This window comes from Petaurus breviceps, unplaced genomic scaffold, assembly GCF_028583685.1.
Source record: "Petaurus breviceps papuanus isolate PSGF00001 unplaced genomic scaffold, PetGlider_PUasm1.0 673, whole genome shotgun sequence".
Taxonomy (NCBI): Eukaryota; Metazoa; Chordata; class Mammalia; order Diprotodontia; family Petauridae; genus Petaurus; species Petaurus breviceps.
This window is the reverse complement of record NW_027186448.1, coordinates 1,110,434-1,129,026: the sequence shown is the minus strand read 5'-3', so window position 1 is coordinate 1,129,026 and position 18,593 is coordinate 1,110,434. Positions and strand designations below refer to the sequence as shown.

General features: G+C 41.9%; 1 protein-coding gene and 3 non-coding genes across 4 annotated transcripts; 2 read left to right on the top strand and 2 right to left on the bottom strand.

Annotated features, from left to right (window-relative positions):
* The first annotated feature begins 368 nt into the window (after window positions 1–368).
* Window positions 369–440, top strand: TRNAW-CCA (transfer RNA tryptophan (anticodon CCA)). Its single transcript has one exon. It is a non-coding gene; the product is annotated as a tRNA-Trp (tRNA).
* A 14,551-nt stretch (window positions 441–14,991) lies between these two features.
* Window positions 14,992–16,896, top strand: BORCS6 (BLOC-1 related complex subunit 6). Its single transcript, XM_069104117.1, has one exon. It carries the CDS (start codon window positions 15,015–15,017, stop codon window positions 16,056–16,058), a length of 1,044 nt encoding a protein of 347 aa, XP_068960218.1. The 5' UTR covers window positions 14,992–15,014; the 3' UTR covers window positions 16,059–16,896.
* Window positions 16,897–17,951: 1,055 nt separating this feature from the next.
* Window positions 17,952–18,025, bottom strand: TRNAT-AGU (transfer RNA threonine (anticodon AGU)). Its single transcript has one exon. It is a non-coding gene; the product is annotated as a tRNA-Thr (tRNA).
* A 217-nt stretch (window positions 18,026–18,242) lies between these two features.
* TRNAS-GCU (transfer RNA serine (anticodon GCU)) lies at window positions 18,243–18,324 on the bottom strand. The gene has a single exon. It is a non-coding gene; the product is annotated as a tRNA-Ser (tRNA).
* Window positions 18,325–18,593: the final 269 nt, after the last annotated feature.

The following is an 18,593-nucleotide window of genomic DNA, read 5'->3' as shown; positions in this document are numbered from 1 at the left end:
GGAGAGGGAGAGTACTGCCACAGAAGGGAATACAAACAACTTAGCACACACCCGAGATCGTTAGGGTTGGCGATCCGTTCCCAGAGTAGAGCAGGAAAGGAAGGGAGGGCGATCGGCCGGGCACACAAGAGCGCGCTCCAGCCGGCTCGATCCTGAGGCTGAGTCGCCTTCAAAAATGTGGGCGGGCTGGGAGACCTGCGGAGGGAGAGAGATAATCCGCGCGTGGGGCCCCGCCTCGCCGCGGCTCCTACCGGACTTAGGTTCGGGAAAGAGGCCGGGAAAACAGAGGCAGGACTTGAGGAATTCTTCTCATCGCGGTGCTCGGCTAGTCCTTCCAAATACTTGAATGAGAAAAAAAAAGCTGCCAAGGCCTCGTGGCGCAACGGTAGCGCGTCTGACTCCAGATCAGAAGGTTGCGTGTTCAAATCACGTCGGGGTCAAAACTTTTGGCCAGACCCATTTCTCCCGAAAACCCTGTGTAAAGGTTTAAAAAATAACCGTAATAGGTGCTTGGCTTCTGAGCACTTTCAAATTAACTTCCAGCATAACAGTAGGAGGCTATTATCTTACCTTTAAGATATAAAGGGGCTTAGGGATTCGAAGTTTTTCCCCTTCCGAGCCCAGTTCTTCCCCCTCCAATCTTTTGAGATTCAATCGACGGACCAGCATTTATTAAGTCCCTACTGCTTGCCAGACATTATACTATGCACAGGGTTCCTCCCTTGAATTTCACTTAAAAAAAAATACATTGTACTGATGACTTCAAAGCATGACAGTCATTTCTGAACACTATATCCATACTACTTCCATGCTCCAACTGAATCTTCCCTCCTTTCAAAGTAAAACGATTCAGCAAAAGCAACCAATAAAATGGCCACTTCTTTCGTTGTTTACCTTTATCTTCCTAGATGTTCTCCTCTCTGTAGGTTTTCCAGACTGCTGTCCCTTGGTTCATCTCCTACCTTTCTCCTCCTTTTCCATCTCCTTTGCTGGATCTTCATCCATATTCTACCCAAATTTTTAATTTTTTGATGGTAAATTGGGCCATCTTTGTCTCAATTCTTACCTAGCCCTTGGTCACTGAATGGGTGTTGCCTCAGACAAACTGAGACCTAGGAAAGACCTAATTTAGAAAGGCCAAGGTCACCCACTGCATCCTGGGCCATCGCCAGTTCTCTTGACTTTTGTCTTGTCATTGGACTTTGATGACTCTGGAGAAGAACGAGCCTAATCCCATTGGGCAGCTCTGCTTCACTTGGATTCAATTCAGTTTCCTCATCTATAAAATGGGGATAATAATAGAATCTACCTCAAAGGTCTTGTGAGGATCAAGTGATATAGTAATTATAAAGCATTTAGCATTGTACCTGGTATGTAGTAAATGCTAAATAAGTGTTGTGGTTATTCAATTGCCAACTCCAATCAAGCTTATCTCCCCCAAGTTTTTTTTTTTTTAAGCAATTGGGGTTACACAGCCAGTTATTTCTGGGTGTGGTGCTAAGTATCTGAGACCAGATTTGATCCCCAGGTCATCCCAACACTGGGGTCAGTGCTCTTACTCGCCGGAGCCACCTGGCGGCCCCTAAGCAATTGGGGTTAAGTAACTTGCTCAAGGTTACATGGCCAGGTGTTTCTGGGTGGATGCTAAGTGTCTGAGCCCGGATTCGATCTCCAGATCATTCTAACACTGGAGCTGGTGCTCTTACTCACTGTGCTACCTGGCCGCCCCTCCCCGAAGTTTTTGACATCCATTTTCCTTCTTTTCACTCCATAGTCCCTAATCCCTATAGCCATAGTCCCTAATTTAAGACTTTATTATCTAGAACAGACTATTGCAATAGATAGTATGGGTCCAATGTCTCCTTCTCCAATCCATCCTCCACACAACTGCAATAGTGACATTTTAAAATCACAGCTCTCTTCAACAAACTCCACTGGCTCCCTGTTATCCCTAGGATCAACTAGGGATACCAGCTACAATGTTTGGCCTTTAAAGTCCTTCACAATCTGGTTCCAATCCACTTTTCATGTATAACAGATACATGGAGTGGCCATCTATAACATTGGCCTCACACTTTCCACATGGGGAGTGCATATATCTATTCACTCTCTTGGCTTGCTCATTCATTCCAACCTGCCCTAGCACTAAAAGGTTCCCAGAGAAAGTCCTATATGTAATCTTGTTGTGGGAGAGTATACTCTCCTTATTTACCAGTTCAGCTCTCAAACTCCAAGAGATCTACTTCCTTTTACTCAAAAGAAGTCACTCAAAATAATGACAACTTTAGATCTTAAACATAACTGATTATTTGTGTAATGTGGCTATCTCAGTGTGACAGTAAGCAAAGTATATGACTCATTGTAGGATAAAGAATCTCTAGCATCACGTTATGGAATACTATTGTGCTATAAGAAATGAGGAGCAGACGGTCTTCATATTTACCTGGAGAGGCTTAAAAGAACTGATGCTGAGTGAGAAGAGTAGAACCAGGAGAAATTTGTACACAATTACAGACACAACGTATGTGTGATGACCAACTTTGATAGGGACTCCTCTCAGCAATGCAGTGATATAAGTCAACCCCAAAAGACTCATGATGGAGAGAAATATGTGTATCCAGAGAAAGAACTAGAAAGAACTAAGTTTATATCCAGGTGGAAGCAAAATACCTGATCTTTTTCCTTCTCTCATTTGGTTTTATGTCCTCTTTACCATTTTTCATTCCAGCTGGTACAATCCGTCCTTATAACCTGACTAACGTATAATATGAAAGTATCTACAGATCCTATAAGCCGCCATGGGAGGGGGAGAGGGGAAGGAGGGGGACAAAATGTGAAACTCAAGGAATTGTGGAATTGAATTCTGTAAACTAAAAGGAAACAAACAAATTAATAAAAAATATAAAATTAAAAAAAAAAAGAATCTCTAGCATCCTCCTTCTACCCTTCTCTAAGAGAAACTGATTCCTGGCAAGAGCAGAAGCATGAGGTTGGGGTCAGAGGCTGACATTCTGCTCTCCTCAGAGAGAAAAGTACTGGGATAGAATAAAATAAAATAAAAAGAGAAACAATTTTTAGGTTCAAGCTACAGCTCCCAATCACTTCTTTACCAGAGCATGGGTCTCCCAAACTTTATATCCAAAGCTTAGTCTTCTCACCAGATACCACTTCCACAATGAACACCCATTTCTTTGCAAATAGCAAAGAAACCCATTTATTCAAGTTGATTCCCAAACAGAAATCAGAATGTATACATATGAAAATGTCTACCAGACCATCCAGACCAAAATAACTTTCCCATTGGGAAAGAGATCTTTCACCTCAACTGAGAGAGAGAATTTCAGATCTCATTAAAAGGGAAATTCCCCAAAGTCTCTAGCATAACAAGCTAGGAATGAGTAAGATCAGTCTTACATGTTGGCTTCTCCCTTGGGATACTGGGGTGACAAGAAGTTGGAATGGACCATCTTCCCTCTCAGAACTGATAGCCAGAAGAATCCAGAGACTGAGGAGACTCTTTTCTCTCTCACTTTCATTACCTCTATTCCACCCCTCATTCAGGCCCAAAGCATTGATTTCCACCAGTAAAGAAAGAGTTCCATACCGACGGGCTTTGGGTTATATTTAATAATACTAGAAAAGAGGGGGGCAGAGTCAAGATGGTAGAGTAGAAACATAGCTTCCCCTGGGTTCCGGCTCCCACCACCTCCAATTCATGTAAAAGATAACTCAACAAATTTTGGAGCTACAGAACCCACAAAATGACACAGAGAAGCTAACCTCCTGCTGAGGATAGCCCGGCAGGCCGGCAGGGAGCAGCCAGCTCAGCACTGTGGGAGCTGACAGTCAGGAAAGTAGCTTAGAGAATAAGATATAAGGGGGGAAAACAAGAGAGGAAAAGACAGTCAATAAATATTTATTAAGTATTTATTATGTGCCAGGTGCTGTGCTAAGGGTTGCAAATACGAAAAACAAAAACCAACCAACAAAACCAAAACCCTTAAGAAAAAAAAAATTCTATCCTGAAGGAGATATTCTAGTGGAGGAGATAACATTTAGATAAACATGTAAATGGAAAACACCTTCTGAGGTGAGTTTTGTGATCTCCCAAAGCTCTGTGCAGCTACCAGCTATGTATCTGCAGTGAAACATAATTCCTGATTCATTAAGAGTCTTTAGAAAGGAGAATAGCAGAGTTCTTAAGAGGGAGAGGAGGAAAGCAAAGGTACACACTTTATTTCTAAAAAAAATATTTTATTCCCCTCCCCCAGTTACATGTAAAAACGATTTTTAACATTTGTTTAAATATTTTTTGAGTTCCAAATTCTCTATGTAATGCACGCCCCCCCCCCAAGATGATAAGCAATCAGAGATACAGGTTATATATGTGCAATCATGAAAAACATTTCCATATTAGTCATTTTGTGGAAGAAAGCTTGAACAAAGAAAAGAAGGAAGGAAGGAAGAAGGAAAGAAAGAAGGAAGAAAAAAACCTGCTTCCATCTGCATTCATATTCCATCAGTTCTTTCTCTGGATGTGGACAATATTTTTCATCATGAACCCCTTGGAACTGTTTTGGATCCTTGTATTGCTGAGAATAGCTAAGTCATTCACAGTTGATCATTGTACAATATTGCTGTTACTGTACACAATGTTCTCCTGGTTCTGTTCATTTCACTTTGCATCAGTTCATGTAAGTCCAGGTTTTTCTAAAGTCATCCTGTTTGTCATTTCTTATAGCATAATAGTACTCCATTACAAAATCATATACCACAACTTGTTCGGCCATTTCCTGATTGATGGGCATCTCCTAGATTTCTAATTCTTTGTTACCACAAAAACAGCTACTATAAATATTTTTGTACAAATAGGCCCTGTTTTTTAAAAAATCACTTTGGGACACAAACCTAGTAGTGGTATTGCTGGATCAAAGGGTATACACAGTTTTGTAGTCATTTGGGTATAGTTAACAAATATCTCTCCAAAATGTTTGGATCAGTTCACAACTCCACCAACAGAAGGCACACACTTTAAATGGCAAATAGGAGACCTCCCTAGAGTTGGGGAAATTTGAGTACCAGTACCTACACTGGCAGAGCCAGTTCGAAATTTCTTTATTTCTTCCACCTAACAGTATTTTATTTTTTCCAATTACATGTAAAGATAGTTTTCAGCATTCATTTTTACAAGATTTTGAGTTCCAAGTTTTTCTCCTTCCCTCCTCATTCCTGAAGATAAGCAATCTGATATAGGCTGTAAATTACAATCATGTTAAACATATTTCTATATTAGTCAAGTTAACAGGGGATTTTTTAGGTGAGGTCATTTCTTCCCTTGGTTGAGCTGAGATTTCATTTTCCCCTCAAGTTGCAGAACCTGATGATTCTTTATAGTATGCTCGCTGAAACATATGTTTAATTTCCTCAATCCCTATTTTACTGCTTGCTTTGATAAATATATTTGCCTTTGGTAGCTAAACTGTTTGCTAAACTAATTGTTACCCTCCCATTCTGAGGCCAGACTTCTTCCTACCTTGAAGAATCAGAGAAAGATTTTTCCCCATGAACCTCTAAAGTGCATTGTATCCCAAGGCTGGGATACATACCAAGGTTTGGTATGCAACAGATATAATCTTAGCCTAATACCCTCTCTTGAAGATAGGAAAAAGAAGTAGTAATTATCCAGTCAGCAGCCATTCTCATACTTTTCACAAGAACAGAAATGAAACTGTCCTTTGGAGAGATGGAATAAGGTGTTCCAGATCACATCTGCCTACAAATTTCTGTTACAAACTGGCCATTTAATCTTTTGTTGCATGGTTCAAATTCTTACACATACAAGATAGAGAGAATAAATGGAAGAATCTGAAAGTGAGTTTGTTAGAAGATAGAGAGCACCCAGCTTAGATAGCTGGAATTCTTTCTGATGTTCTGATGTGAACTTGCTGATTGGAATGGAGAGCGGTGAGTTTGTTTTTTTTTTTTTTTGGGTGGGGGGAGGGAGGTTTGGCTGAATGGCTGGAGAAAGGCTGAAGTTGCTGCTGAAAACTAATTGAAAAAGAGCTGAGTTCTGCCTCTACTTAGAGCTATGCAGGCTTATTGCTCTGGAGGGCCATCTGCAGTCTGAGAAAGGGGAAACTTTCTCAAGGGTCTCGTTCAATACCACCTCTGTGATAAGAGAGAGACAGATAAACAGATAGGAACAGACACAGATGCAAAGACAAGTTTTTCATTTGTCTTACTGCAGTTGCTTTACTGTCAGAGAAGACTTGGAGGTGACTGGACAGACTGGACAAAGTAGTGAACTCCTTGGTATGTGAAGACGTGAGGACCTTTGCAGTTTTCTAAATTAAGGAAACTGACCTTCACTAAGATAGCACACTATCTCTGTGCCCTGTTTTAAGGTGGCTGTGATCAGAAAAGCTTGTTACAGCTTTCTCAACTTTAAGAGCAGAATAGAAGCAACCTTGCTCAAGAGAACAGTGAAGACCAGAAAGCTAGCTGAGATAAACAACATGGTGCACATTGTTTCAGAAGGAACCAAAGACTTTAGTCCAGAGAATGCAGTTTCAAGTTGCCCCAGGCACACAGGCTTCCTCCTTTAAGCTACATTTCTATAAGCATGCCTTCTCTCTGTTCATTAGTATTGAGATAGGATGACCTAGGCTTATGAGTGGATTGTGATGTTTTGATTATTCCTGCTTTTGCCTTCTATTGAGTAAAAGTTATGATTATAATTCCTTTTTTGGAGGGGGGAGGGCAGGGCAATTGGGGTTAAGTGACTTGCCCGAGGTCACAGGGCTAGTAATAAGTGTCTGAGGGTTGGATTTGAACTCAGGTCCTCCTGACTCCAGGGCTGGTGTTCTACTCTCGGCACCACCTAGCCACTCCTATGATTATCATTCTTGCTTTTTGTAGAGATAACTGGAGTGGTTTCTTAAGCTAGCTCTAAACTGACTCACTTGCCCAAGAAAGTGTGATGTGTAATTGTGGTCCAGGCGAGGTCATTAATGCAATCCATTTATTGATACCATGAGCAAGATTTTTATAGAGTAATGAAACAAAGAAGTTAATTATAGGTCACTAAGTTTTCTTTTTTTTTTTTTCAAATGCTTTATTAACTTCTAATTTACAACATTCATTTCCGCCAGATTTGAGTTACAAATTTTCTCCCCATTTTTTCTCCTACCCACACCCCCAAAATAACAGTTCCACAGGATATCCCCTCCTCCAATCTGCTCTCTCCCATATTTTCTCCCATACCCCTTTCGACTTTTCCAGTGGACCTCTATGCCCCAGTGCCTGTATATCTTATTTCCCAATTACATGTAAAATAGTATTGATAACAGTATATATACACACACATGTCACTAAGTTTTCTAATACTGCTTTGTTCAATTTCAAGATGCCAGCCGGTGATGCCAATTTAGGCCTTGACAATTATCATGTCCTTGATGATTTCCAAGCCATATGAATACTATCTAAGAATGTATGGGTGAGCTAATACCTTCTGGCCAGAATCCCAGAACAGGGCACAGCCCTGGATCACAGGATATCAGGAAGGCTCTGATTTTCAGTCGCATCACAGAGAAAACCAGGACTGGATACTTTGGACTGAACTGGCCTCTGGAAAGTCTGGAGCTAACTTATCTAGGACCACACTAATTCCTGGATCAGGTGTTTTGGCTCCCTTCAGCTTCTGCCATATTGCATGAGAAATGTTTTACGCTAAACAGTTAATAGTGTTGTGATGGCTGATTTTATGTAATGGTGTAAGCAGCCTCTAACCTTTGTAACCTAAGGGCCAGCCTTAGGTTGTGATCTCAGGAGGGAATGAAGAGATGAGAAACCAGAGAGGATTAACTTGCAGTTTATTGGCACTCATGCATAGGAAAGAAAACTAGTTCCTAAATACCTAAAAGTAAGCATGATTTAAGCGTGTTGCCCTCATATACGGGGAGAGTGAACCAAAGGAGGGGGGCCGAACCTCATGTCAGCAGCGGCTCAACAAGCGAGTGGTCTCGTGGGAGATGTCCTTGTGGGCAGGCAACTGGACTGTGGTCCTCAGCACTTCTTTATCTCCAGAGTACAGAGCGGGCCTTGGAACCAAGAGGCCTCAAGGCAGCTCCTGAGAGGAAGGAGTGAATTGTATCCATAGGAGGCATACCTCCCTCTAGGAAACCCAGACCTTTCAGCATAATTTCAGAATGAGTCAGTCCAAAGAGAAAGAATGGGGAAACTATACATCATTTCCATCCTACACACACACACACACACACACACACACACACACACACTACATGTTTTTGTTTAGTCGTTGTTTAGAGTCAGTGTCTGACTCTTTGGGACCCCATTTGGGGTTTTCTTGACAAAGATACTGGAGTGGTTTGCTATTCCCTTCTCCAGTCTCATTTTATAAATGAGCAAACTGAGGTAAACAGGGTTAAGTGACTTACCCAGGGTCACACAGCTAGTAAGTGTCTAAGGTCAGATTTGAACTTAGGAGGGTGAGTCTTCCTTACTTCAGGCCCTGCATTCTATCCATTGCTCCACTTAGCTGCCATGCATATATATGTTATCTTTGCAGGGTTTCTAAAACTTTTTCCACTCACAAACCCCTTCCGTGCTTCTTAAATCCTACACGGGATCACCAACCACAGGTTAAGCCTTCAGAGAAGGAACTGTTTAATTTTGGGATCTCCAGGCCCTAGCACTGTGTCCTTTCACATACTACCTATTTGGACAAATCACTTAACCTCTATGGGTCACAGCTCCTCACCTGAAAAATGAAAAGAGTTAGACTAAATGACTTCAAAGATCCTTTCCTGTTCTAAATCTATGATTGTTTAATTGATTGATCCTGACAAGGATAAGCTTGAAAGTTGGGCTCAAAAAGTCTTAAATACTTTCACGGTCTACTTATACACAATAAAGGCAGGAATGAAGCTCATCAACAGGAAGATGAAAGAAAATATCTTGCTCCTTATTTTTACTCCACTACATTTTGCCTTCCCATTTATTTGCATGTAAGAAAAACACCCAAACCTGTTACTGAGAAACTGGAAAACCTCACAATGGCTGATTACTAGGAACACTTTAACTACCAGAAATTCAAAATGGGGCACCACACAGAAACTCCATATATTTGCTAGCTCTAAGTTAGTCTCTGGTGGAGACCCAATAACCAGGGAATGCAGTTCAAAAAACTAGAATTAAGTCTGAAGCTTCCCACCTACTAGGCAAGGAGAACTGAAGCAAAGAATCTCTTTCTAGAAAGTGCATCCTTTATGGCAAAATCTCTGAAAGAAACATATATTGTTATTTTTTATTGTATAAAATCTTAAGGTTAAACACACAAAAATAAGTGGTTTCATATATACAGCAGAGCACAAAAAGACCACTAGTCTCTATCTCATTGCTATATTATAATTTCAGATATTATTTTCAAAACTCCCATATGTCTGTGCTTCCTTCTGACTTTTGTCCTCTCCTGTGCATTTAAAAAATGTGGAAAAAACCTTAAATACACACACACATATTCGAGGAAAACAAATTCATACAATGGTCATGCCACAAAATGTGTCTCTTTCTGTACCTTCTTCTGTCATTAGGTTTGCCATTGATTTGTGCTCCATAGTTGCAGAAAATGGAAATGTAGAAACTAATGTAGCTTGACTGAGAGACACACTAAAAAGACTTATCAATTAGCTGTAACCTCAGTTCAGAAAAACTGATAGAAATAAGCTGCAGTAAGGTTGTTAGAAGATCTCCATCTAGGTGATAAAATTCTGCCAAGAAGTCTTATTGTCCAGAGAATGCACGAGATAGAAGACTATTGGAAGGGGCGGCCAGGTAGCACAGCGAGTAACAGCACTGGCTCCAGTGTCGGGATGACCTGGGGATCAAATCTGGGCTCAGATACTTAGCACCATACCCAGAAATAACTGGCCGTGTAACCTTGAGCAAGTTACTTAACCCCGATTGCTTAAAAAAAAAAAGACTATAACTATTGGAAGTCTAGTCCACACCAAATTGTGGAGAGATTGGGCAACTTGCTTATTTCCAAGATACCCCACAGAGAATGCTCTGCGATCTACAAAGACAATTCATTGAAAACACCAATTTCCTCTTGAGGAATTGTTCAGACTTTCTGAGGTGAAAGTGATGGACCATCAGTTAAACAGATTCTGAGCAGAAAAGCACTATTACCTGCTATGTGTAAATTGTCACATCTCAGAAGATTATTCTGATGATGACATAATTAGGTATTTGTACTTACCAGGAAGTCAGGCAACCCCACCCATGATAGGCCATTACACAGGTAGCTCCTGTTCACAAGTAAATTCGAAGAACATGGAACATGTGACCTATCAGACTTATGGATAGGAAAAGAGATTATGCAGAAACAAGACAGAGAATATTGTGAGATATAAAATGAATAAGTTTGATTACATTACATTAAAAAAAGATTTTGTACAAATAAATCCAAAATAGCCAAGATTAGAAGGAAAGTAGAAAATTGGAGGTGGGGAGAGTGATTTTATAGACAGTTTCTCAGATAAAGGTCTCATATCTTAAATATTTTATGGACAATTTTGTTAAATTTATAAGAATATGAGTCATTCCCCAATTGATAAATGATCAAATGATATCAACAGGCAGTTTTTTAATGAAGAAATCAAGGCTGTATATAGTTGTATGTAAAAAACCCTCTAAAACATTATTGATTAGAGGAATGTAAATTAAAACAACTTTATCTTTCTTTTTGGAGGGGAGAAGGCAAGGTAATTGGGGTTAACATGCCCAAAGTCACACAGCTAGTTAAGTGTTAAGTGTCCAAGGCTCAATTTGAACTCAGGTCCTCCTGACTCCAGGGCCAGTGCTTTATTCACTGTGCCACCTAGCCACTCCTAAAACAACTTTGAGATATCATTTCACACCTATCTGATAAAAGGGAAAAATGACCAATGTTGGCAGGGATGTGGAAAAAATGCAACACTAATACACTATTGGTGGAACTGTGAACTAATCTAACCATTTTGGAGATCAATCTAGAATTATGCCCCAAAAGTTATAAAACCATGTATACCCTTTGACCCAGCAAGACCACTGTTAGGTCTATTTCCTAAGGCGATCAGGGAAAAAGTTAAAGAACCTATAAGTTCTAAAAAATATTTATAGCAGCTCTCTTTGTGGTACCAAAGAACCGGAAATTAAAGGGATGTCCATCAGTTGGGGACTGGCTAAACAAATTATACTATATGATTGTTATGGAGTACTACTCTGATGTAAGAAATGGTGAGCAGGTTGATTTTAGAAAAACATGGAAAGATTTTCATGAAATAATGAGAAGTAAAAACCAAGAGAACATTGTATACAGTTGGAAGAAACTGAACGACTAAGCTATTCTGAGTATTATAAATACTTATATCAACTACGAAGGACCTATGAAGAAAATAGTTATATACCTTCAAAGAAAGAACTGATAAATAGAAATATACATAATATGGGTTTCATATACATATTTGTATATATATGTATGTAAAATACTGATATTTTATAATATGATACTGATAAAAATCTGTGCCAAATGGTGACCTTCTGTAGTACAGGTTCTGGAGGGATGAAGGGAGACAACTTGGAACTTAAAATTAACCAAAAAAGTTAAATAAAAAAAAGAAATATGTATACATAAATATATAAAGCACTTTGCAAACTTCAAAGGGCTATAAATACCAGTAATGATTATTATTATAAGTTTAAAAGGCAGGGATACATCTCCATGTAGAGAAAAGATACAACCTTATGTGTAGCAAAATTTTAGGGTCTGGTCACACTTACTTATAGGTCACCTAACCCTTAGCCTGTCACAGCTACATTTGTACTCTAGAACTCTACATTGATCTAGGGCAATGTAATGGAAATGCAAATTTGGAAGATCTTCCCTGCCCCTAGGCTAAAGTGCACCTGAAGCCTTGGGTGGGAGGCTTGTTTTTCAGTAAATACTTCTTGATTGGCCAGCGAGTCAATAAGGTTGTTACATTTTCTGAGCCAGGAGAAGGCTATATAAGCCCTGATGTGTAGCTTTGTTTTGGGACTCACTTTGAGAAGTGTCCTGTGATTTGATCTGAATTCTGGGAAGCCGTTGTTGAGAGTCCCCCCGGCTTTGAAAAACCCAGATGTTGATTGGGTATGGATGTAATGGCTGGACAGTTTGGAAAGCTGTCTACTTGATCTGTTTCTGTCTAGATAATTCTGCCTGTATACTTTGAAGTTCGGGGTGCTGACCTTTTTGCCCTGAACAAGGTAAACGATATATGGTCTGACTGATTAAAGTAAGCTTGTTAACCCATTTTGAGTTGCTTTCCTTTATCAAAGCAGATCCAATAACCTGTGAGCAGGCACCCTGGGGACACTGGGGTGCTTGACGCTACAGGCAATGATTCTCAATTTTTTGGTCCCTTTACACTCCTAAAAATTATTGAAGACCCTAAAGAGTTTCTGTTTCTATGTTTATATCTGTCAGTATTTATCATATTAGAAATGAAAGCTAATATATTTTAAAACATTTATTGATTAATCTGAAGTAACAATAATAAACCAATTACATTTCAACATAAATAACATTTTTTGAAAAATATATTTTCCAAAACTTTATTTTATTTATTTAAATTTTTTTCAAAACATTATTTTAAAAAAAGTGGCATTGTTTTATATTATTGCAAGTAGCAATTGCAAATTGCATTTTCCCCTTAGTTGCATATGTCAACACATTCATGGTTGCATATGTCAACACAAGTCATTCCAGGATAAATTATGGCAATCACAAAAGTTATTAAACATTTTGAATATTTCAGCACTATTTGTGTTTGTTGCCAAGTATAAAAAATCTTCAATGATTAGTTATTGCTGATGCCAGACAAATACAAGCAAAAGAGTAAGTCCTGGCAGTCTGTAGATTGGTTTGTTTGTAAGGCAAAAGTACAATTCTGCAGGCAAGATATCAACTCAATCTTCATGTCTACAGCCATAGCTTTAATTCACAGGTAATATAACCTTTGGAAAAAACCATGGTATACTACTGAAAGGATGAGAATGAAAAAAGGGCAAATATTGTCTCAAGATTACTATCAAAATAATTTAAACCTTGAGAGTCAAATTTCAAAAATGGTTGGCCTAAGGGTATGTTCAGATAATTTTTTTCTCATTAATAACTTGCAATCTCTTAGGGGCAGCTAAGTGGCACCCTGAATAGAACTGTTGGGACTGAAATCAGAAAGTCCTGAGTTCAAGTTTGACCTCAAATACTTATTAGCTGTGTAACACTAGGCAAGTCACTTAACCTCTTGTGTGCCTCAGTTTCCTCACCTGTAAAATGGAGATGTGTAAAACATGGGATTGGTGTGATCAAATGAGAAAAATTGTAAAGAGTCTGGCACATTGTAAACACTGAATCAATGTTAAGTATTACCTCCTCCTCATTATGAAATAGCTCAAACCTTGACTCTAGTTCACCAAATATTAACTGTTTAATGAACTAGAGGGACTTCCTTTCTTAGTAGTAAATACTCTTTTTTATAATTTGATAAATATTAAAAATTACTGCATATATATGCAAATAGAATCAATAATAAAAGTAATATGTTTAAAATATTTACACTATTTTGGTGTTGACTAATGTCCATGTCTCAAAATATCAATAACTGACTTTCCTTTATTTGTCTGGAAAAGCAGTCTCAAGTCATTCATCAAATTTCAGATAATGATTAAAGTTTCTTAAAGCATCTTATTTCTTTGAAAGATTAGTCCTTTATCTTTGTCTTCTTTTCAGTCCAAAATTCATTGTACTTAAGTTCCTTAGACTTTACATAGAATTTGCTTTTTAAAGTTTTTGTTTGTGTGAATGTTTGTATCACCGCAATTAAAATTGTTCTTCCAAGGAAGATTTCTCCTCACCCTCTTCATAGATTCTCATGTATCACAGGTAAAACACATATACCTCCCTGACTCCATATTTCACATCAAACTATTTTCTCAATTGACTTTTTAAAACTGTTCATTCAAAACTGCTTTTCTTCACATCCTTAGGTCTGATAACTAGTTTCTTCAGCCTCTGTAGGAATTCCATTGGAAACAAGGGTTACATTATTGTAAGATTTAGAGTTGGAAGAAGCCTTATAAAATCATTTGTGAGATAACCATAGAGAGATAGGGTGGTGCCAGACAAACGTGGTGATAGAGAAGAGGGTGTTGCATTGTCAGAGGCAGAGTGAAATACGATGAAGGGGACTGATAAAGGTAGGATGCTAAGGCGGCACGCTGACAGCTGAGTCTCTTTGGGCACACAAAAGTGCCTTTCCCATCGTTGTTGATGCTGGGAAGGCGTTCCTAAGGAACCTAAGCTACCAAGTTATAAAAGAGGTCGTGCATGGCAAATCATCTCCTAGTAGCAAATTTCTGACTTTTTTCAGACTGTTCCCAAACTCCCCTGACCTTTCTCCAAAAACCGAACTCATTCTGCATCCCCCAGCTGTGATCTCCATCACATTGTGCAATGTCACAAGTTGCATACTAAACACTTAGGTGAACCGAGGAAGAGAAGCGGAGGGTCTGGAAGCCAGGGTTCCTGAGAGGATAAGGGACAGAAGCAGGGAAAGCCCTCAGTAGAGGGGTACTTAGGGTTAATGATCTTTGAAAACACTGAATTTCTCTAAATCATGGCCAAATTATGCATCCACCCTGGCACCACCCCCCTCCCTTCCCGTCCCGGCCATTCCTCGCTCCTCCCCTTTGCCTTTAACGTCCACATGCATGGCACTGCCCAATCAACTCCGCTTCTTCTTGGAGTGTTTTCCTCTGTATCCAATCAGTGCGCCCTTACCATTGTCATCCCTTACCAATAGATACGCCTATACTCCTGCCTCTAAAAGGCATAGCCTACCGTAGCTCCTAGTCCGCCGGAAGAATAATTTCATAGGCTCTGGTGAAGCCTGGCCCCTCCCCTTGGGCTCATCATGGAGACTGCCCCTGGGCAGCCTGGGTTGGTGTCCAGAACCCCACTTTCCGGATGTTCCCGGAACTCTCCTCTCAGACCTAGATCCGGAAAGCAGCCCTCTCTTCCGGCCCCGGGCCGCGGATCCGGTGAGATCCCTGAAGAGGAGCCCAGAGTGGGCGGGCGCACCCAGCTGGGAGGGACCCGGAAGACAGCGAGCCTGCCAGCCTATGAAACACCTAGGCCCAGTGGAACTCCACCCGGAGCTGGGGGCGGCTGGGGCCCTTGTGGGCCAGCCCTTACAAGCCCTCGGCCCTTGGGTCGACCCGTCTCTATTCCCCAAGGGACGAAACAGAAACCGGGAGGCAGCGCCCCCCGGGGCGCCCCAAGAAACAGCCGGATGAACCCGGAGGAGGAGGAGGAAGAGGAAGAGGAGGAGGAGGAGGAGCGCGAGCCCGAGAAAGGGGGCCGCCCGTTCGCCGGACGTCTTCAGGACAGCCGTAGCCTGGATGGGCTGAGCGGAGCGTGCGGCGGCGGGGCGGCTCCGCTCGGTGGCCCGGAGCAGGGGCCTGTCGGGGGCCGCCGGGCCACTATCTCCAGCGCTCTCGAGCTGGAGGGCACGGTCAGCCGGCACGGAGACCTCACCCACTTCGTGGCAAACAACCTGCAGCTCAAGATCCGCCTGAGTGGGAATCCCCAGCCGCAGCCGCCGCCCTCGGCCCGGCCAGTTCCTGTCCCCGCGCCGTCCATCCCACCCATAGATCCGGAGGTGCTTCGGGACCTGGAGCGGCTGAGCCGGGAGCTGGGTGCCCGCGTGGAACGGCTGCTTCGCGGGCTCGGCGGCGCAGTGCAGGAGCTGACGGCGCTGAGCGTGGGTTGCATCCAGACCTATCGAGACGCTGTGGACTCTCTGGGAGAGGCGGTGGACATGAGCATCAAGGGCATGTACACGCTGCTGGCCCGATGCGAGGAGCTGGAGCGGGCCCTGCAGCCAGTCCAGGGTCTGGCCCGACAAGTCCGGGACATCCGACGCACCCTGGAAGTGCTGGAGGCTCTCTGCAAATGACAGGCGGGAGAGGGTTGGGAGCACCTCCACACTCAGGGAAGGGGAGGTTTGGTGCCTGTGATAATGGGATGAGACCACCAGGGTCCTGTCTCCAGTCTTTCCTGTAAACTTCCCTCCCCCCCACCCCCTCAATCTCTGACAATTACCGAGAAAAAGAAGATAAACCACTCCCTCTCATTTGTGTCCAGTTGAACCTCTTCCCATACTATGAGATTTCTAGGTTGTTCGAATAAGAGCCTCTTAAAAATATGTTCTGGGAAGCTTTGTTGTATGTTGGGGAGGAAGTGTCTTCCATATGAGACCTAGGTTCTTTTAAGAGTGGTAGGTCAGTCCTCTGCCCTGTCCTGTCCTTAAGTGCTACTCCTACTAAATCCCTAGTTGAGGTACCATCCACCCAGGAGTTCTTTGAGACCAGGTTTGAAGTTGAAAAGATGTGGCCATGAGATGGGGACAAAAAAGGGACTTCAGCTCCACCTGTGACCACCATATTGTGGCAGCTGATGCAGGGGCTGTCTTGACAGCTGGTGAAACTAGTATCCTCAGATAAACTTGTATTAATGGCAAGAAATGCCCCCAGTTTTTCCACTGTCTCCCAAAATTTTTGTCTTCACCCCCATATAAGGTATGCTTCCAACAAGGGTGAAGAAAGAAGCTGAATACCAAGTCCTAAATATTTGGGTTCCTGCTGGGAGTAAGAGCTAGGTTCATTCGTTCTAGAATTCATACAAGAATTGTTGATAGTTCTGAAGCTGTTGTGGAGTTTTCTGATCTTGGCCTATGAGTCAACATTTTTGACTTTCTGAGTTGTGTGGAATTAAAATGCTGCTCCTGTTAACAATGTATCTCTGTAGGGTGTTGTGGGAGGAGTAAAACGTGGGTTTCTGTGAGGGGGGAAATAGGACAAAGAGAACGAGAGAAAATTATAGATGAACACACCTGCCCTAGGTGATAAGAAAGGAGTCATCCTAGTTCTGTAATGGGGGGATTGAATGCTTGGCCCAAGAGAGGCAAGTGTTGGGAGGGCTGGACACCTCAGCCTCATGCAGGGAAGGGCAGTAAAGGAGGCAATAAAGCTAGGCTCAGTTTTCCATGATTTTTTAGCCAAAAAGTTACGTTATTATTCAGATAATTGCCCTCAATCCTGCAAATCCTATGTCAATCATACATAGCTCACCTGAAGGAATTCTGGAGTCTCTACCTCCTGGAAAGAAGCTGGGAAACACTTGTCCTCAGAAAGGAGCTAAACTGACCCAAAGGGCTTGGATCCTGATTTGAATACATATCTTTGAATGAAGATAAAGCACGGATCCCAACAAAAAGTGGAGGGACATTTAAATAAGGTGATAAATTTAAAAGCCAAAAACTTCCCCATTTTGGGTCATAGACTTTTAAACTGCGCTAACCAACTACACTAATCCGTTTACAGAAAGTTAAGGAGTGCTGAAATCCTCCTGAATTTTGGCAAAATTAAAACTGGGCTTCATGGGTAAAGCGGGTGGGACTAAAGATAAAGAATAAGATCTGCTTATCCGAGTTTCTGGGTTCCAGAAGAAAGTGAAAGCGAGGGAAGAATGCTAAAGTTTGAGATTACTGGAATTTAGGGAATGATTGAAAGGACAGAATGGGGCTGGGAACCCCGACCGCTGCGAGTAATACTGGTACTCCATTCTCTAGTTCCCTCGATCCCTTTCAGGCTCCCGAACCCCGCCCCTTTCTTCTCCCTCCTTCCTCCCCCTCCCCCCCAGTCTCTTGCCCCTTCAGTCTTCTAAAACCCCTGGAGAGTGGCATGGCTAGAATCCGCCAGGAGTTAATTCAGGGCGGAGGGGGGCGGGAGAGTAAGCAGACAAGACCAATAGAAAAAAGAAAGGGGGGTGGAACGAAAAGAACACCTTCAGGCACCGCTGGGAGTCGAACCCAGGATCTCCTGTTTACTAGACAGGCGCTTTAACCAACTAAGCCACGGCGCCACTCGTTCTAGTGAAAGTTTTGTGATCCCTTTTGGATCTAGAACATCGCCAGTGTTTAGGAACGCGACTACGTACTTCTCTGGTCAAGAAACAAAGATCAATCAATAGCCGCAAAGACAAAGAGAGGAGAGATCTGGCTGCCTGGGATAGGTGTGAAAACTAGTGCTACGTTAATATCACTCATCTTTTAAAAATACATTTTACTTCCCACCACTACCGACGAGGATGGGATTCGAACCCACGCGTGCATAGCACAATGGATTAGCAGTCCATCGCCTTAACCACTCGGCCACCTCGTCCTCGGCTTAATAAGGCCGTCTGTACTCTCTGGTGTCTGAGAAACCCTTTTCGTAAAAAGGGAATGACAGTAACGGTTTTCTTATTCCCATGTTTCTCTGAAAGCCTCCGTTTTGACCAGTAAGGGGGAAAGTGGGAGTGGCATTTCTTAGAATAGAGTCCCGTAGAGGTGGGAGGGGTGGGTGTAGGAATGATCCACAAAGGAAGCAATTCTTTGATCCATTAACTTCCTAGTTTGTACTCGCTGGGAAGGTAAAGTGCAGAAAAATAA

What these genes read in the sequence shown, in the direction of transcription:
- BORCS6 (XM_069104117.1), top strand. Translation starts at nt 15,015, where the DNA reads ATGGAGACTGCCCCTGGGCAGCCTGGGTTGGTGTCCAGAACCCCACTT.